Below are 18,971 nucleotides of genomic sequence, written 5' to 3' on the forward strand. Positions count from 1 at the left end.
AACGTCTTAAGTGCGGAGAACAAGGAGAAAGCGAGCTTTAAGGGAGGGACCACTCTGCCACAGCTTCAGGTTAACTCGCACAATCCGGGCAGCTGAAGTGGAAGATGGGGTCGTAACTCTTCTTCTTAGTAGCAAAAACCACTTTTATGATCACAGAAATGACGTCTGAATGAGAGTGAATGAGTTTTCGGCCGTGAGGGACAAGCGAGGTCCTTCCACAATCTGCTCTGAGGTACGGACGTCTGTTGGCTTGCCAAAGCGACCTGAGGTGATTGATAGAAAGCTTCCCTCGCAGCACCAAATTAGAACAAGGCCCACGGAAGCTTTCTCTCTTAATGTATGTCACCTGCGTCTCCGTTCCACTGCACGTAGCAAGTAGCGCTCTTTCAAAACATGGGGTTAAATTCTTTGATCGGTTTCCATGTCGTAGCATATATCTCACGTCAAGTTAAATTCTTGTAATCGCTAGCAGCCCGGCCTAGTGGCTTGGGAGTCAGGGGACGAGGGTTCTAATCCCAGCTCCGCCACTCGTCTGCTGCGTGACCTTGGGCGAGTCGCTTCACTTCTCTGGGCCTCAGTTACCTCATCTGGAAAATGGGGATTAAGACCGTGAGCCCAACGTGGGACAACCTGATTACCTTGTTATCTACCCCAGTGCTTAGAACAGTGCTCGGTAATAATAATGATAATGTTGGTATTTGTTAAGCGCTCACTATGTGCAGAGCACTGTTCTAAGCGCTGGGGGAGATACAGGGTCATCAGTTGGTCCCATGTGAGGCTCACAGTCTTCATCCCCATTTTACAGATGAGGTAACTGAGGCACAGAGAAGTGAAGTGACTTGTCCACAGTCACACAGCTGACAAGTGGCGGATCCGGAATTCGAACCCATGACCTCCGACTCCCAAGCCCGAGCTCTTTCCACTGAGCCACGCTGCTTCTCTATGTAGTAAACACTTAACAGATACCATGATTGTTATTATTATTCTCGGTTGCAGTCGCTGGCTTCTTACGATCCTCCACTCTGGGCATTTGGGGAACAGAACCTTGGACCGAGAGGGCAGGGGGCTCCAGCTGGCAAGGAGTAATCAATCAATCAATCAATTGTATTTATTGAACAGTGACTCTACGCAATGCCCAAGTGCTTGGGAGAGTTTACTAGTTACTAGACATGGACCCTGCCCTTAAGCGGCTTACAATTTATTGCGTGTTGAGCAAATGCTTGGGAGAGAACCATAATAATGATGGCATTTGTTAAGCGCTTACTATATGCAAAGCACTGTGCTAAGAGATGGATTTGAACTCTGCCTTCAAGGACTACAGTGTGCCGACTATACTGAGCGCACGGGAGAGTACCATAGTAGATATGAACCCTGCCCTCAAGAAGGCAGCTTAGACTTGACTCAGTGGAAAGAGCCTGGGCTTGGGAGTCAGAGATCATGGGTTCGAATCCCGGCTCTGCCACTCGTCAGCTGTGTGACTGTGGGCAAGTCACTTCACTTCTCTGTGCCCCAGTTACCCCATCTGGAAAATGGGGATGAAGATTGTGAGCCTCACGCGGGACAATCTGATTACCCTGCAATTACCCCAGCGCTTAGAACAGTGCTCTGCACATAGTAAGCACTTAACAAATACAAATACCAAGAAGTTTAGAGTCTACTGCGTGCGGAGTGCAGTGTGAGGGAGAGTACAACAGAGTTAGTAGATTTGAACCCTCCCCTGAAGAAGTTTGCACTCTACTGTCAAGCGCTGTACTAAGCACATGGGAGAACACAACATAGTAGATGTGAACCTGCCCTCAAGGAGTATAATAATGTTGGTATTTGTTAAGCGCTTACTATGTGCCGAGCACTGTTCTAAGCGCTGGGGTAGATACAGGGTAATCAGGTCGTCCCACGCGAGGCTCACAGTCTTCATCTCCATTTTACAGATGAGGGAACTGAGGCACAGAGAAGTGAAGTGACTTGCCCACAGTCACACAGCTGACAAGTGGCAGAGCCGGGGTTTGAACCCGTGACCTCTGACTCCCAAGTCCATGCACTGAGTATATGAGAAGCAGCATGGCACAGCGGATAGAGGACGGGCCTGGAAGCCAGGAGGTCATGGGTTCTAATCCCACTCCGTCACTTGTCTGCTTTGTGACCTTGTGCAAATCACTTTACTTCTCTATGCCTCAGTTACCTCATCTGTAAAATGGGGATTGAGACTCTAGACTGTAAGCTCGTTGGGGGCAGGCAATGTGCCTGTTTTATTGTACTGTGTCTACCCCAGCGCTTAGAACAGTGTAGTAAGCACACAGTAAGCGCTTAACAAATACCAACATTATTATATTGTTATACTGTACTCTCCCCAGGGCTTAGTACAGTGATCTGCACACAAGTAAGCGCTCAATAAATACCCCTGACTGCGAGCCCCATGTGGGACAGGGACTGTCCCCAACCTGATTTGCTTCTATCTACCCTAGCCTTTAGAACAGTGCCTAGCACGTAGTCAGCGCTTAACAGATACCGTAATTATTATTACTAGCCTACTGTGTGCCAAGCACCGTACAAGGCACGTGGGAGAGTACCACAGATGTGAGCCCTGCCCTTGAGTTTACAGTCTACTTTGTGCCGAGCACTGTACTAAGCATGTGGGAGAGGACAACAGGGTTAATAATAATAATAATGGTATTTGCTAAGCGCTACATGCCAAGCACTGTTCTAGAGATGAACCCTGCCCTCCAGCAGTTTACTCTCTACTGCCTGCCAAGCACTGTGTGAAGCGTGTGGGAGAGGCATGAACCAAGTCCTCGGGGAGTGAAAAATCTAGTGGGTTCAGAGAGGTGTCTCTCACGTCTGCACACAGACCTACGGGGGGGCTGGATTTTTACTCCACGTCCTGTGAGATTCCAATACCAGCGCCGCCACAACTGTAGTAATCAATCAGTCAGCGATATTTCTTGAGCGCTTACCGTGTGCCGAGCACCGTACTGAGCAGCTGGGAGAGAATAGAACAGAGTTGGTAGCCACGTCCCCTACCCCCAAGGAGCTTAGTCTAGAGGGGCGGATATTAATATAAATAAATAACAGACATTTAAGTGCGTCGTGGGGCTGAAGGAAGGGTGACTAAGGGGAGCAAATCCAGTGCAGGGGCTCCAGACCCCAAACCCCTCACCCCTACGGATCCCACCTCACCACCTTCCCTTCATTCAATTGTAATATTAATAATGTTGGTATTTGTTAAGCGCTTACTCTGTGCAGAGCACTGTTCTAAGCGCTGGGGTAGACACAGGGGAATCAGGTTGTCCCCCGTGGGGCTCACAGTCTTAATCCCCATTTTCCAGATGAGGGAACTGAGGCACAGTGAAGTTAAGTGACTTGCCCACAGTCACACAGTTAAGTGGCAGAGCTGGGATTCTTGAGCTCTTTATTTTTATTTATAAATTGTATTTATTGAACGCTGTGTGCAAAGTACTGTTCTAAGCGCGTCCCTTCCCTCACCTACTCTACCAGCTCCCCTTAAGCAGATTCTTCCCTCTGAGCTTAAGGATTCAGACATTAGGCCAAGGGGATAAAATTCCGTCCGTAATGTTGCACTGGAAAATTGAATCCCAAATGGGGGTCCGATGTCTGTATCGTTGCTTCAGGCAGCGTGGGCCGGTGGATGGCTCACGGGCCCGGGAGTCAGAAGGATCTGGGTTTTAGTACAGTACTCTGCCGCTTGTCTGCTGTGTGGCCTTGGACAAGTCTCAACTTCTCCGTGCCTCGGTTACCCCACCTGAAAAATGGGGGGTAAAGCCTGGGAGCTCCCTATAGGACACGGACTATGTCCGACCTGATTATCTCGTACCTACCCCAGCGCTCAGTGCAGTGCCCGGCACCTCGTAAGCCTTAAGAAATACCATAAAAAAAAGAAGTGGTCACCTGTGCTTACCATTATTAGTGGGCTTAAGCTATCTTTCCTGCCTCCCCCTCCTCGGTAGATCAACTGATTAAAGTCCATCGATCCAACAGTGGTACCTATTGAGCACTTACCGTGTGCCGAGCACTGTCCTAAGTGCTTGGGAAAGTTCGCTATAACAGAGTCGGTAGACCAACTCTACCAATCACCATCTATACCCAGACTACCAGGCTAATTACTGAACTGGTGATTTAGTCTGTGGAGAAAAGGAGCCACCCCAATGGCTTTCGTTAATATATTTGCCATCCTAGACGAAACCAGGCCCTCTGGAAAGAGGGAAAAATCCGTATCTTGCCACAGTCTAAATCTACAAGGGCTTAGACCTATACAAACTACAGAAACTTATCGTCTACAGAGCTTCATAACTCATAAAAGTTTATGATGTGAAATTCTGCTAAAATCCCAGGCCACTGGAATCATTTTGAAATGCTTTGCCTTGGGCTCTGGAGTTGCCTGTGCCCCCAGAAGTTAGTTTGCTTTCTCTCTCTGTCTTCCTCTCTCTACTAAGAAAGGACTAACAACTTCCCATAATTTTGTCACCGCAAAAGACCCATTCCTATTCCAAGGCGTGCGGGACCTGTGCACTTTGGAGCAGAGTTAACCCATCAGAAATTGGCATTAATGCAAAGAAACTCCTTTACCATCCAGCAAAGAGTTAGGTGGGGAGAAAAGTAATCCTCTAAAATATGTGCAGCTTTAAAAGCCCTGTGAATGACGGGAAATAAGTGGACATTACCCTGTACGGTTTCGTCCCGGGAAAAATACATGTTTCCTTTGCTGGATGCGGAGAGAAGGGTCGGGGAAGGTTCTGAGTTTCGGATCAGGGGATGGTATTAGCCCAGGAGCTTCTGAAGTTACTGGCGCAGACAGGGTTTTTGTGATTGACCACCCAGTGATGCCACGTCTCCAAGTTGTCACCAACACGACAGCCGAACTCGGGAATTATCCTCTGAACAAATAGGACACCTCACTTCATCCCGCTCAAGGGACTGGTTAAAAATAAAAAAAAGCAAATCTAATGAAATTGAAATCCAGACAAGAAAAACCTCACTCAGGTTCAAAACCACCGGACACGGCCTATTGGAAACCGCTACTTGGAGTATTTATTTTACATTAAAAAATAAAAAAAAAAAACCTGACGTTGACTGTGACCAGCATTTCGCTTTTAGCCAATTTCACCCGCAGTTTTTCCTCTGTACATAAATAATCGTTTAGGAAAAATCCACGTCTGTGGCGACGCCGTAAGTTAAACTGACAACGTCCCTCCCCTGCTTCGCTTTTCCTTGGCTTTCCTCCTCTGTAAATCCAGAAACCCAAGCGGAGACCTCAAGTCTCAACCAGCCGAGAGCGAGTGAGTCAGGCTCCACTCCGAGGGGGTCGTCCCTTCTTAAAGAAGACCCAGACGGCTCCGTGTCGAATCTTCTCCGGACGAAGGGTGACCCGCCACACACGGCTTCCGACTGTAGCCTTTTTCGGTCACGTCTCTCGCTGACGGTTCTTTACTGCTTGTTTCTTTTCTTTGTGCTTTTAAATCCTCGGGTGGTACCTTGGCCGAAACAAATTGTGGTAGGTATTCTGGAATGAGGAATATATTGTGACAATCAGTTCTAACCTCCGGGCTCTCTCTCCGTCTACATCCAACCTGAACCAGTGTAGGCATAAAGCGGTGGGTGAGAGTGAGAGAGATATTGGACACAGTGAACACCACAACCCGAGTTCCCCTGCCTTCGCAGAGGAAGTAAGCACAACCCGGTGTGTAATCCCCACTACTCCTGCCTTGAGTTTGGATTGCATCGTACATCCCAAGCGCTTAGTACAGTGCCCCGCACGGAGTACACGCTCAATAAATACTATTGAATGAATGTGTAATTGTCTGTTTACACTCCACGTCAATTAGGTTGGGCTGTGCCTGCGGTCTGTTGCGTTCTACTCTCTCCAGTGTTGAGTACAGCGCTCTGCACACAGCAAGGGCTCGATAAACACCACTGGTTGATTTGCTTTGGGAAATGAAAAAACTAATTCTTTACGTTTTCAAATCTCTCACACCACTTGTTGACGCTTGCTCGCTCAGTGAGTTTTAATAATAATGTTGGTATTTGTTAACCGGCTCGGTCACTTGTCAGCTGTGTGACTTTGGGCAAGTCACTTAACTTCTCGGTGCCTCAGTTACCTCATCTGTAAAATGGGGATGCAGACTGTGAGCCCCACGTGGGACAACCTGATTCCCGTGTCTACCCCAGCGCTTAGAACAGTGCTCGGCACATAGTAAGCGCTTAACAAATACCAACATTATTATTACTATGTGCAGAGCACCGTTCTAAGCGCTGGGGTAGATACAGGGGAATCAGGTCGTCCCACGTGAGGCTCACAGTTGATCCCCATTTTACAGATGAGGTGACTGAGGCACAGAGAAGTGAAGTGACTTGCCCACAGTCACACAGCTGACAAGGGGCAGACCCGGGATTCGAACACATGACCTCTGACTCCCAAGCCCAGGCTCTTTCCACTGAGCCACAGTTTTCTAACTCACTGAAGGGCCAACTGGTGTCAGTGCCACAGTTCCCTTCCCGACAAGAACAGACATTCATTCATTCAATCGTATTTATTGAGCGCTTCCTATGCGCAGAGCACTGTACTAAGCGCTGGGAATGTACAAATCGGCAACAGATAGAGACAGTCCCTGCCATCTGACGGGCTTACGGTCATAATTTAGATTATCTGCATAAAATCACCCGTGTGTAAGCCCACAAGCACGCCCTTACCCATCCGCGTGACTTTAGTGCCCTTACGTGACCCCCGTTTCGGAAGCGTTAGAAGACGCGGGCCCAACCCGGGACGCAGCATGCTCTGAAAAAAATAAAAAGGAGGCGGCAAAAACTCACCGGGAGCCGTAGGCTGGCTTCTCGGGGAGGGCGGTTGTGCTGGGGCTCTCCTCCATGGGGGTGGAGGCGGGGGCACCCTGCCCGTTTTCGCCGGGGCACACTTCCATGGCGTCCGCTCCCGGCGGCTCTTCGGGACCTCCTGCTGCCTCTACTGACATGGCCGTGTCATCATTCCTCACGCCAGCTGGGGTCTGCTTGATCCGGCTGGAGAAAGCAACGGCCGATGAGCCGCAGACCCAATCTACTACATTCTAGAGCCGCGATCGGGTAGAGTCCGTCTCCACAAGCTCGCACGGGAACTGATAGGGAAACAGCACGGCACAGTGGATAGAGCCCGGGCCCGGGAGTCAGCAGGACCTGGGTTCTAGTCCCGGCTCTGCCACTTGTCTGCTGTGGGACCTTGGGCAGATCAGTTCACTCGCCAGTGAAACGGGGATTGAGACCGTGAGCCCCACCTGGGACAGGGACCGTGTCCAACTCCATTTACTTGTATCCACCCCAGCGCTTAGGACAGTGCCCGGCACACAGTAAGCGCTTACAAATACCACAGTCATCATCGTCGTAGGAGAGAGTCCCTAGAAGGGGTGCAAGATGAAGGGAAGCTTAAAGAATTCTGAGTGGCAGAGAAATACTTCTCTAGAAGTAGCACAGCCTAGCGGAAAGAATCCGGGTCCGCGAAACAGGGACCTGGGTTCTAATCTCGGCTCCGCCGCTTGCCCGTTGGATGACCTTGGGTAAGCTGCTTAACTTCTCTGTGCCTCAGTTTCCTCATCTGTAGAATGAGGACTCGATATCTGTTCTCCCACTTGGGCTGTCAGCCCCCACGTGGGATAGGGACTCGGTCTGACCCGAGGAATCTGTATTTACCCCGGCACTTAGAAGAGTGCTTGTCAGGCAGTAAGTGCTTAACAAATACCATACTTATTATTATCATTACTATTTATTATAATTTCTAATGGCACCCTCTCAACTTATGGTGACCAGAGGGCTGGGAGGAGTGGCTCTGGAAGGGTAGTGGCAGGCAGGGGACAGAATAATAATAACAATGATGATGGTAAGCCCTCACCTTCTTCCGGGCACCGTACTAAGAGCCGGGCCGGATACAAGTACGTCGAGCCGGACACGGTCCCTGTCCCACGGGGGGCTCGCGGCCTCGATCCCCATTTTACAGATGAGGAAACTGAGACCCGGAGAAGTGAAGTGACTTGCCCAAAGTCACACGGCAGACGAGGGGCGGAGCCGAGATCAGAACCCATGACCTTCTGACTGCCAGGCCCGTGCTCTACCCACTACACCGTGCTGCTTCCCAGGAAGAGTGTCTGCAGTGGGATTTGAACCCACGCCTCCTTTAGAAGAGCAGAAGCCCCAACTAGAGGAAGTGACAACTTGAGTGTCGCCACTTGAGTGAAAAGAGCACAGGACTGGGAGTTAGGAGACCCAGGTTTCAGTCCCAGCTCTGCCCCTGACATGCTGGGTGACCTGGGGCGGGACACTTAACCTCTCTGGACACCAGTCTTCTCCTCATCTGTAAAATGGGCATAAAATCCCTGCTCTCCCTCCTAGATGGGGAGACCTGTGTAGGATAGGGACTGTTGTTTTATCTTGCCACCCTGCACCTGACCCGGTGCCTTGGCCCTTAGAAGGTACTTAATGCATGCCGTTAATATTATTAACGATAATAATAATGACAATCATTTTCTTCAAATCTGCCATACCCACTTAGGATGAGGTAGAAATACACACCACCAATCAACACTATTTACTGAGTGCTTACTATGTGCTGAGCATTTGGGAGAGTAGGCTACAATCACAGTAACAGATACATTCCGTGCCCCTAACAAGCTTGGAGGCGGAAGACAGACATTAATATGAAGAAGTAATTGACAATATCTAATTTAAAGATACGTGCACAAGTGCTGTGGGGCTAGAGAGGACAGCGAGTGTCCAAAGGTCACAGACTGAAGCGTACAGATGACGTAGAAATAAGAGCGAGCAAAAGAGGGCTTAATGGGGGAAGGCCTCCCGGAGGAGGTGTGACCTTCGTAATGCTTTGAGGGTGGAGAGAGAGGGGGTGGGGCATAAATGGAGGGGGAGGGAGCTCCAGGCCAGCGGAGGATGTGGGCAAGGGGTCGGCAACGAGACGGACGAGATCGGGGCACAGTGATTGAACTGGCGCTACGGGAGCGGAGTGCGCGGGCTGGGCCGTAGCAGGAGATCACCGAGGTGAGGTAGGTTGAGGCGAGCTGACTGAGTGCTTTAAAGCCAAGGGGAGGGAGCCTGCTGAAATACGCTGAAATAAGATATCAAATCTGCATTCTTCCCTGGGTTTTAAAACATTCCGTGATGCTAGTGAGAGGCAAAAGACCGTACGCTCATTGTGAGCATGGAATGTGTGTTATATCGTTGTACCGTCCTCTCCTAAGCGCTTAGTACAGTGCTCTGCACATACAATACGCGCTCAGTTGATAGGACCGCCTGACGGAAGCCGGAGCTCCGTTTTCCGGGTGACTCACGTACCCTTTGGTTCTCTTTGGTTTGTCGAATCGGAAGTCGGATGGATAAAGGTGAACTCTGACCAGATGATCTTTGCGGGCTCTACTTGTCTTGAACTTCTCCGCGCAGCCTTCCACCAAACACTGGTACTGAAAGGGAAACAGCGCAAGCTCAGGTACTCGGGACTTGCCGGTGGGACGTTCTCCCCTTACCGTTAGGATTTCTCTTCAACGTGGAGCCACGCGCTTCAGAACGCTTCACTCTAATCCCAGTTCCGCCACTCGCTTTCTGCACAAAGACGCGAGTTCTCTGTGTGCAGGGAACGTGACTACCAACTCTGTCCCAGCGCTTAGTGCCCGGTACATAGTAAGCGCTTAAAAAATACGATAATAATAATATATCGGACTCTACCGCGTGTTTAGTACACTTCTCTGTGCAAAGTAAGTGCCAAATAAGCACCACTGTTTACTATCACATATCAGCTCCCCCACTTATCTGCTATATGAACTTGGGCAAGTCACTTTGTTTCCTGTGCCTCAGTTCTCTCATCTGTAAAATGGGGATTGAGACTGTGAGCCCCACGGGGGACAGGGACTGTGTCCAACCTGATTTGCTTGTATCCACCCCAGCGCTTGGAACAGGAAGTGCTTAATAAATACCATAATTACTATTATTATTAATAATAATAATAATGTTGGTATTTGTTAAGCGCTTACTATGTGCCGAGCACTGTTCTAAGCGCTGGGGTAGACACAGGGGAATCAGGTTGTCCCACGTGGGGCTCACAGTCTTAATCCCCATTTTACAGACGAGGGAACTGAGGCACAGAGAAGTGAAGTGACTTGCCCACAGTCACACAGCTGACAATATCTTTGGGGATCCACTTTCCAGTACCTGTCAATACCCAAAATGGAATGATGCTCAATGCCATTACTTTAACCAGCGTGGCCAAGTGGGTAGAGCACTGGCCCGCGAGTCCGAAGACCTGGGTTCTAATCCCGGCCCCGCCACACGTCTACTGGGTGACCTTGGGCTAGTCACTTAACTTCTCTGAGCCTCAGTAATGTCACCTGTAAAATGGGGATTAAGAGAGTGAGCCCCACGAGGGACACGGACTGTGTCCAACCTGATTAGCCTGTAGCAAGGAATCATATTTATTGAGCACTTACTGAGTGTACAATATAAGAGTGAGTAGGGATATTCCCTGCCCACAAACTTACAGTCTTGAGGGGGAGACAGACACTGACAGAAATAAATTATGGATATGTAGATAAGTGCTGTGGGGCTGAGGGAGGGGTGAGAATAGGGGGCAAATCCAACCCCTCACATTCACATGTATCTACCCCAGCGCTTAGTACGGTGCTTGGGACAGAGTAAGCCCATAGCAAATGCCATAAACCCCGCTCCCCCCGGGCAAAAAAACCTAAAAAAAAACCCAAAACAAAAGCTCTATCGCTATTCTCAGGAATGAAAAGGCAAAGCTCGACTGTTAAGTTCCTCGTGGGCAGGGAACGTGTCTGTCAACTCTGCCACACCGTACTCTCCCAAGTCCTCAGCACGGGGCCCTGCGTACACGAAGTGTTCCAGAAAGCAGCGTGGCTCAGTGGAAAGAGCCTGGGCTTCAGAGTCAGAGGTCATGGGTTCGAATCCCAGCTCTGCCACTCGTCAGCTGTGTGACTGTGGGCAAGTCACTTCACTTCTCTGGGCCTCAGTCACCTCATCTGTAAAATGGGCATTAACTGTGAGCCTCACATGGGACGACCTGATTACCCTGTATCTCCCCCAGCGCTTAGAACAGTGCTCGGCACATAGTAAGCGCTTAACAGATGCCAACATTATTATTATTAAATACCACTCATTGATCGACCAGGCCAAATGACTTAATCTTCCGAATGTTTTCTGGAGACTCACCATATTCTGTTTCTCTGACAGTATCTGGAAGAGGGCGTCGTGCCACTCGAGGATGTGGGTGTCCAGTAAGTGCCCCGATGGGAAAGAGCGTTTGCAGAAGGAGCAGACGTTTCTGTGGAGGGTGTTGTAGTGATGCTCATAAGCCTCTAAGGTGTCAAACACCTGGCAGCAGCCGGCGGCGGGACAACTGAATTCTGACACCCTAGAAGGAAGATGCCGGAAAAGTAAGGAGCGGATATCGCGGCTGTTTCCCTTACGGAATAATTCAATCCTGAGGGGAGGTGAATCTAACCGTGGGATCAGATCACCCACGGGTTCTGGGAGGACGGAGTCCTTCGGGTGCCTCCTAAAGGAGCCCGGAGGGAGCCGGGGTCAAACAGAGAAGCAGCGTGGCTCAGTGGAAAGAGCACGGGCTTTGGCGTCAGAGGTCATGGGTTCGAATCGCGGCTCGGCCACTTGTCAGCTGTGTGACTTTGGGCAAGTCACTTAACTTCTCGGTGCCTCAGTTCCCTCATCTGTAAAATGGGGATTAAGACTGTGAGCCCCACCTGGGACAACCCGATTCCCCTTTGTCTACCCCAGCGCTTAGAACAGTGCTCGGCACATAGTAAGCGCTTAACAAATACCAACATTATTAAATGTCCGGGGGCGACGAGTGACCTGCTGGAACTCGAATGCGGTGTGGCCTAGTGGATAGAGCACGGGCCTGGGAGTCCGAAGGACCTGGGTTCTGGTCCCAGCTCTGCCACCTGTGACCTTTAGCAAGTCACTTCACTTCTCTGTGCCTCAGTTACCTCATCTGGAAAATGGGGATTAAGACCGTGAATCCTCTGCGGGAGATGGATCGTGTCCAACAATTACCTCGTATCTATCCCGGTCTATAGTACATTGCCTGGCACACAGTAAGTGCATAACAAATACCACAATTATTATTAGTATTACTATGAATTGCTCTCGCAAAATGCCAAACCACATCTGCCCACGGGAGAATATCCAAAGATGGGCTATAAAAATTCGCCCTCTAGACCGTAAGCTCGCTGGGGGCACGGAATGTGTCGGTTTATTGTTGTGTTGTACTCTCCCAAGCGCTTAGTGCAGTATTCTGCACACAGTAGACGCCCGATAAATACGACTGATTGATGCTCAGCCCCATCTCAGCTCAGCTATCAGCCCCACGCGTCAAGCATTCTGAGGGGGGGAAGGGATTTGGCAAAGAAAGGGAAAAGATCTGGGAGGTCTTTCAAGGACCCAAGCTAAGGAATCCCTTCCCCCAGGGGCTCTGGTTCAGTTGGAACGAGGCGATGCGGAGGGTCTTCAGGACCTAGGTCTACTTCCCAGGGCTTCGTGCAGGGTTCTGCACCCAGCAAGCGCTCAATCGATGCTCCAACTAGCACCACGCACTTACTACCGGTCTCCTCTCCCTAAGGAAGAGTCCTCTCTTGGATTGCCTCGAAGTCTTTCTCCCTCTTCCCACTCCCTTCCCCATTTTAGTGTTCCAACTTGGAGGGAGAGACGCTTCCTGGTGGTATCTCAGGACGGCAGTCGGCCGAGCCTCTTCCTCAGGGGCTCACGTCACCCCATGCTGCCCGGGGGTCTCCTCACCCTGCCCTGCTCCCTTTTGGCGGGTAGGGCAGAATAATGTTGGTATTTAATAATAATGTTGGTATTTGTTAAGCGCTTACTATGTGCCGAGCACTGTTCTAAGCGCTGGGGTAGACATAGGGGAATCAGGTTGTCCCACGTGGGGCTCACAGTCTCTATCCCCATTTTACAGATGAGGGAACTGAGGCACAGAGAAGTTAAGTGACTTGCCCACAGTCACACAGCCGACAAGTGGCAGAGCTGGGATTCGAACTCATGAGCCCTGACTCCAAAGCCCGTGCTCTTTCCACTGAGCCAGAAGCATTGGCAGCAACGTGGCGTCTCCCCAGAACGTGAAACCCCGGAAAGATGGCAGCTCTGGTCGACTCCGAGCCCCCAGAACCCTGAAATTCGGCTCTCCTCACCACAGGACCCCCACAGCTTTTACTTTATTTTGTAGTTAGCCCCGTCCTCTTCTTTTACGTCGATTTTTCAATCCATCAATCATATATATCGAGTACTTACTCTGGGCAGAGCACTGTACTGAGCGCCTGGGAGAGCACAATATAACAATTTAACGGACACATTCCTTGCTTACAGCAAGATTACCATCTAGAGAGGGAGAGAGACATTAAGAGAAATAAATTACGGGTCTGTACATAAATGCTGTGGGGCTGGGAAAGGGGATGAATAAAGGGAGCAAGACAGGGCGATGCAGAAGGAAATGGAAATAGCATGGCTGAGTGGAAAGAGCACGGGCTGGGGAGTCAGAGGTCACGGGTTCAAATCCCGGCTCTGCCGCTTGTCAGCTGGGTGACTTTGAGCAAGTCACTTCACTTCTCTGTGCCTCAGTGACCTCATCTGTAAAATGGGGATGAAGACTGGGAGCCCCACCTGGAACAACCTGATCACCTCGTATCCTTCCCAGTGCCAGAACAGTGCTTAGCACATAGTAAGCGCTCAACAAATGGCATTATTATTATTATTATTATTATTATTAAATGAGAGCTTAAATGAGAAGTACCTTCAATAAGGCTTTGAGGAGGGGGAGAGTCACTGTCTGTTGGATATAGAAAGGGAGGGCGTTCGAAGCCAGAGGCAGGACATGGGCGAGAGGCTGGCAGCGAGACAGACGAGATGGAGGTACAGTGATTTTGGGGGGGAGGGGGGTTTGTTTTTTTTCTCCTTATGCACCCATTGCTCCTTTCTCACCTTATTCTTAGATTGAAAACTCCTTGTGAAGGCCAGGAATCCTGTCTAATTTTCCCCCCGGGAATTCTCTCCCAAAAGCTTGACAGTGTTCCGCACATTGTAACCCAAGTATTACGTTATACTCTTCCAAGAGCTTAGTCCAGTGTCCTGCACACGGTAAGTGCTCAGTAAATATGACAGACTGATTATCGGTGCTTAGAACAGTGCTTGGCACATAGTAAACACTTAACAAATAGAAGCAGCGTGGCTCAGTGGAAAGAGCACGGGCTGGGGAGTCAGAGGTCATGGGTTCTAATCCCGGCTCTGCCGCTTGTCAGCTGGGTGACTTTGGGCAAGTCACTTCACTTCTCTGTGCCTCAGTGACCTCATCTGTAAAATGGGGATTAAGACTGTGAGCCCCACGTGGAACAAGCCGATCACCTTGTATCCCCTCCGGCACTTAGAACAGTGCTTTGCACATAGTAAACGCTTAACAAATATGCCATCATCAACAAATGCCATCATTATTACTCCGAATACAAGTGAGCCCGTCAGTGGGCAGGGATCGTCTCTATCTGTTGCCGAACTGTACATTCCTAGCGCTTAGTACAGTGCTCTGCACACAGTAAGCACCCGATAAATACGCTTGAATGAATGAATGAACATTTTGGAAAAGCAGCGTGGCTCAATGGAAAGAGCCCGGGCTTACGAGTCAGAGGTCATGGGTTCGAATCCCGGCTCCGCCACCTGTCAGCTGTGTGACTTTGGGCAGGTCACTGCTCGGTGCCCCAGTGGCCTCATCTGTAAAATGGGGATGAAGACTGTGAGCCTCACGTGGGACAACCCGATGACCCTGTATCTCCCCCAGCGCTTAGAACAGTGCTCGGCACAGAGTAAGCGTTTAACAAATACCAACATTATTATCATCAGTTACCTCATCTGTAAAATGGGGATGAAGACTGTGAGCCCCACATGGGACAACCTGATTCCCTTGTGTCTACCCCAGCGCTTAGAACAGTGCTCGGCACATAGTAAGCGCTTAACAAATACCAACATTATTATTATTATTATTATATCATTAATATTATGATTTCGCAGGCATGTGGCCCGGTTGGGTCTCGGCGCCCTCTGCTGATGGCTGCTGGGCACAAGAAGTCACCGGTGGGTGGGTTGGTAGGAGAGCGACTTTGTAACCTATTTCTTGAACTCCATCATCGTCATCATCGTCATCGTCATCATGGTATCCGTTAAGCGCTGACTATGTGCCGGGCACTGTACTAAGCACTGAGGTGGATACAAGCAAATGGGGTCGGACACCGTCCCCGTCCCGCCTGGCGTTCGGCCTTAATCCTCATTTTACAGCTGAGGTGACTGAGGCCCCGAGAAGTGAAGTGACTTGCCCAAGGTCACACTGGGATTAGAACCCATTCATTCAATAGTAATTATTGAGCGCTTACTATGTGCAGGGCACCGCACTAAGCGCTTGGAATGGACAATTCGGCAACAGATAGAGACAATCCCTGCCCATCGACGGGCTCGCGGTCTAAACGGGGGAGACGGACGGCGGAGCAAAACAGAACAGAACGAAACAAGACATCGTCATCAAGATATATAGAATCAAGGGGATGTATAAATAAATAGACAGGGTAACAAATAATCTTTACAAATGAGAACAGCGCTGAGGGGAAGGGGGAAGAGCAGAGGGTCGGGGGGGATGGGGAGGGGAGGAGGAGCCGAGGGAAAGGGGGGCCTCATCTGGGAAGGCCTCCTGGAGGAGGTGAGCTCTCAGTAGGGCTCTGAAGAGGGGAAGAGAGGTAGTTTGGCGGAGGTGAGGAGGGAGGGCGTTCCGGGACAGCAGGAGGACGTGGCCCGGGGGTCGACGGCGGGATAGGCGAGGACGGGGGATGGTGAGGAGGTGGGCGGCGGAGGAGCGGAGCGTGCGGGGTGGGCGGTGGAAAGAGAGAAGGGAGGAGAGGTAGGAGGGGGCAAGGGGATGGAGAGCCTTCAAGCCTAGAGTGAGGAGTTTTTCTTTCGTGCGGAGGTCGATAGGCAACCGCTGGAGGTTTTTAAGAAAGGGAGTGACAGGCCCAGAGGGTTTCTGCAGGAAGATGATCCGAGCAGCGGAGTGAAGAAGAGACCGGGGCAAGAGAGGAGGAAGGGAGATCGGAGAGAAGGCTGACACAATAATCCAGCCGGGATATTACGAGAGCCTGTAAGAGTAAGATAGCGTTTGGGTGGAGAGGAGAGGGAGGATCTTGGCGACGTTGCGAAGGGGAGACCGGCAGGTGTGGTGACGGACTGGATGTGTGGGGTGAATGAGAGAGCTACGCGGTGAACCCATGCCCTTCTGACTCTCAGCCGGGGCTCTATCCACTACGCAGCGCCCCTTCCCCATCTCCGCTACCGTGAAAAGGGGGTTGTAGACGCGTAGCTGTGGACGGACGGAGGTCGGGACAGATGGAGGATGATTTTCACGGGGAATTCCCTCTGCCTCACCCCCGTGCCCGGCCGTGCGGGGTCCGGGGTCGGCGGAGGCCGGCAGGGAACCGGAACCTCCCGGTTCCTGGACTGGGGGGGGGGGGTCCGAAGGGCAGAAGGCTGAACCTTTAGGCCCCCCGCCTTCAGGCCCCCCGCTGAACTTACTTGGGTCTTTCGATCACCTCCCCAACTTGGGTGATGACATCTTGGAGGTAGAGGTGTCTCTGAACGTCCCCTTCCTGGGAGGGAGAAAAACGAGATCAGCCGGAGAGGAGGATGCCTCGGAGAGCGCATGGAGCAAGTATTCATTCATTCATTCAACAGTATTTATTGAGCGCTTACTATGTGCAGAGCACTGTACTAAGCGCTTGGAATGAACAAGTCGGCAACAGATAGAGACGGTCCCTGCCGTTGGACGGGCTTAAAGTAAGCATATTTCGTGACCCATCTGCTGTCTTCATCCATATATTTACACATATTCACCCATCCGCTGACTTCATCCGCATATTTACACATATTTACCCGTCTCTCTTCATCCGCATATTTACACATCTGCTGCCTTCAGCCGCTCTTCTCCCCTTCTTTCTTCCCTCCCTAGCTCACCTCCCTACTTAGAGAAGCAGCGTGGCTCAGTGGCAAGGGCACAGGCTGGGGAGTCAGAGGTCATGGGTTCGAATCCCCGCTCCGCCACCTGTCAGCGGGGTGTGACTTTGGGCAGGTCACTTCACTTCTCGGTGCCTCGGTCCCCTCATCTGTAAAATGGGGATGGAGACCGTGAGCCTCACGTGGGACAACTTGATCACCTTGTGTCCTCCCCAGCGCTTAGAACAGTGCTTTGCACATAGGAAGTGCTTAACAAATGCCATCATTATTATTCTCGGTGCCTCAGTTCCCTCACCTGTAAAATGGGGATGGAGGCTGTGAGCCTCCTGTGGGACGATAATAATAATAATGTTGGTGTTTGTTAAGCGCTTCCTATGTGCCGAGCACTGTTCTAAGCGCTGGGGTAAACACAGGGGAATCAGGTTGTCCCACGTGGGGCTCACAGTCTTCATCCCCATTTTCCAGATGAGGGAACTGAGGCCCAGAGAAGTGAAGTGACTTGCCCACAGTCACACAGCTGACAGGTGGCAGAGCGGAATTCGAACCCATGACCTCTGACTCCAAAACCCATGCCGATTACCCTGTATCTCCTCCAGCACTTAGAACAGTGCTTGGCACCTATTAAGTGCTTAACGAACACCAACATTATCATTATTATTACTGGACAGGGACTGTCTCTCTCTGTTGCTGTATTGCACATTCCATTAAAAAATGCCATCATCGTCATCATCCTCCAGCACTTGGAACAGTGCTTGGCACACAGTGAGTGCTTAACACCATTGTTGTTGTTGTTGTTGTTGTTGTTATTCTCTGGGCCTCAGTGACCTCATCTGTAAAATGGGGGTGAAGACTGAGAGCCCCATGGGGGACCTGATGAGCTTCTATCTACCCCAGTGCTTGGAGCAGTGCTTGGCACACAGTAAGCGCTTAATAAATGCCATCATCATAATAATAATGATGTTGGTATTTGTTAAGTGCTTATGATGTGCGGAGCACTGTTCTAAGCGCTGGGGGAGATACAGGGTCATCAGGTGGTCCCACGTGGGGCTCACAGTCTTAATTCCCAGTCTTCATCCCCATTTTAAAGATGAGGCAACTGAAGCGCAGAGAAGTGAATAATAATAGTAATAATAATGTTGGTATTTGTGAAGCGCTTACTATGTGCGGAGCACTGTTCTAAGCGCTGGGGGAGATACAGGGTCATCAGGTGGTCCCACGTGGGGCTCACAGTCTTCATCCCCATTTTCCAGATGAGGCAACTGAGGCACAGAGTTGTGACTTGCCCACAGTCACCCAGCTGACACGTGGCAGAGCCGGGATTCGAACCCGTGACCCCTGACTCCCAAGCCCAGGCTCTTTGCGCTGAGCCACGCTCGCTGAGAGCAGTGCTTGGCGCACAGTAAGCGCTTAACAAACACCGTCGTTGTTATCATTATCATTATCATTATTATTTTTTATCATCCTCATCAGACAGCAGGGCTGAGCGGCAGGTGAGCGCTCAGGGGCCCCGCCCCCCGCCGTGCGCGCCCCCGGGCCCCCGCCGTGCGCGTCCCCGGGCCCCCTCCCCTCCTCCCCCCCCCGCGGCGTGCGCGCCCCCGCCGCCGCGCGCGCCCCCGCGCCCACCTGGAAGAAGCGGTGTCGGCGGGGGCAGCGGAAGCGGCGCGGCGCGAAGCGGAAGGGGGCGGCCCCCGCCGGCGGCCCGCGACACACCGGCAGCGCCTCCGGAGCCCGCGGGGGCCCCGACGGCTGTCCCGGCGCCCGGCCCGACAGCCGGCCCCACAGCGGCGCCGCCATGGCCGCGGGCGGACCCCCGCCTCCTCCCCGCCTCGGGGCCCCCAACGCGCCTGCGCCCCGTCCCGGGGGGGGGGCGGGACTTCCGGGGGGAGAGGGGG

At 51.3% G+C, this 18,971-nt stretch overlaps 1 protein-coding gene across 2 annotated transcripts; it reads right to left on the reverse strand.

Moving 5' to 3' along the window:
- Positions 1-5,004: 5,004 nt before the first annotated feature.
- ZNF511 (zinc finger protein 511) lies at positions 5,005-18,907 on the reverse strand. Of its 2 annotated transcripts, none has more exons than XM_029058939.2 (6): positions 18,703-18,907; positions 16,642-16,715; positions 11,227-11,428; positions 9,340-9,464; positions 6,823-7,026; positions 5,005-5,515 (listed from the first exon to the last, which is right to left on the reverse strand). In XM_029058939.2, exons 1-6 carry the CDS (start codon positions 18,871-18,873, stop codon positions 5,440-5,442), a joined length of 852 nt encoding a protein of 283 aa, XP_028914772.1. In that variant the 5' UTR covers positions 18,874-18,907; the 3' UTR covers positions 5,005-5,439. The 2 variants fall into 2 exon arrangements, with proteins under 2 accessions (XP_028914772.1, XP_028914773.1); XM_029058940.2 differs by lacking the exon at positions 18,703-18,907 and adding an exon at positions 16,999-17,059.
- Between the last annotated feature and the right edge of the window lie 64 nt (positions 18,908-18,971).

The sequence above is a fragment of the Ornithorhynchus anatinus genome, chromosome 3, assembly GCF_004115215.2.
Source record: "Ornithorhynchus anatinus isolate Pmale09 chromosome 3, mOrnAna1.pri.v4, whole genome shotgun sequence".
In the NCBI taxonomy this organism is placed as follows: Eukaryota; Metazoa; Chordata; class Mammalia; order Monotremata; family Ornithorhynchidae; genus Ornithorhynchus; species Ornithorhynchus anatinus.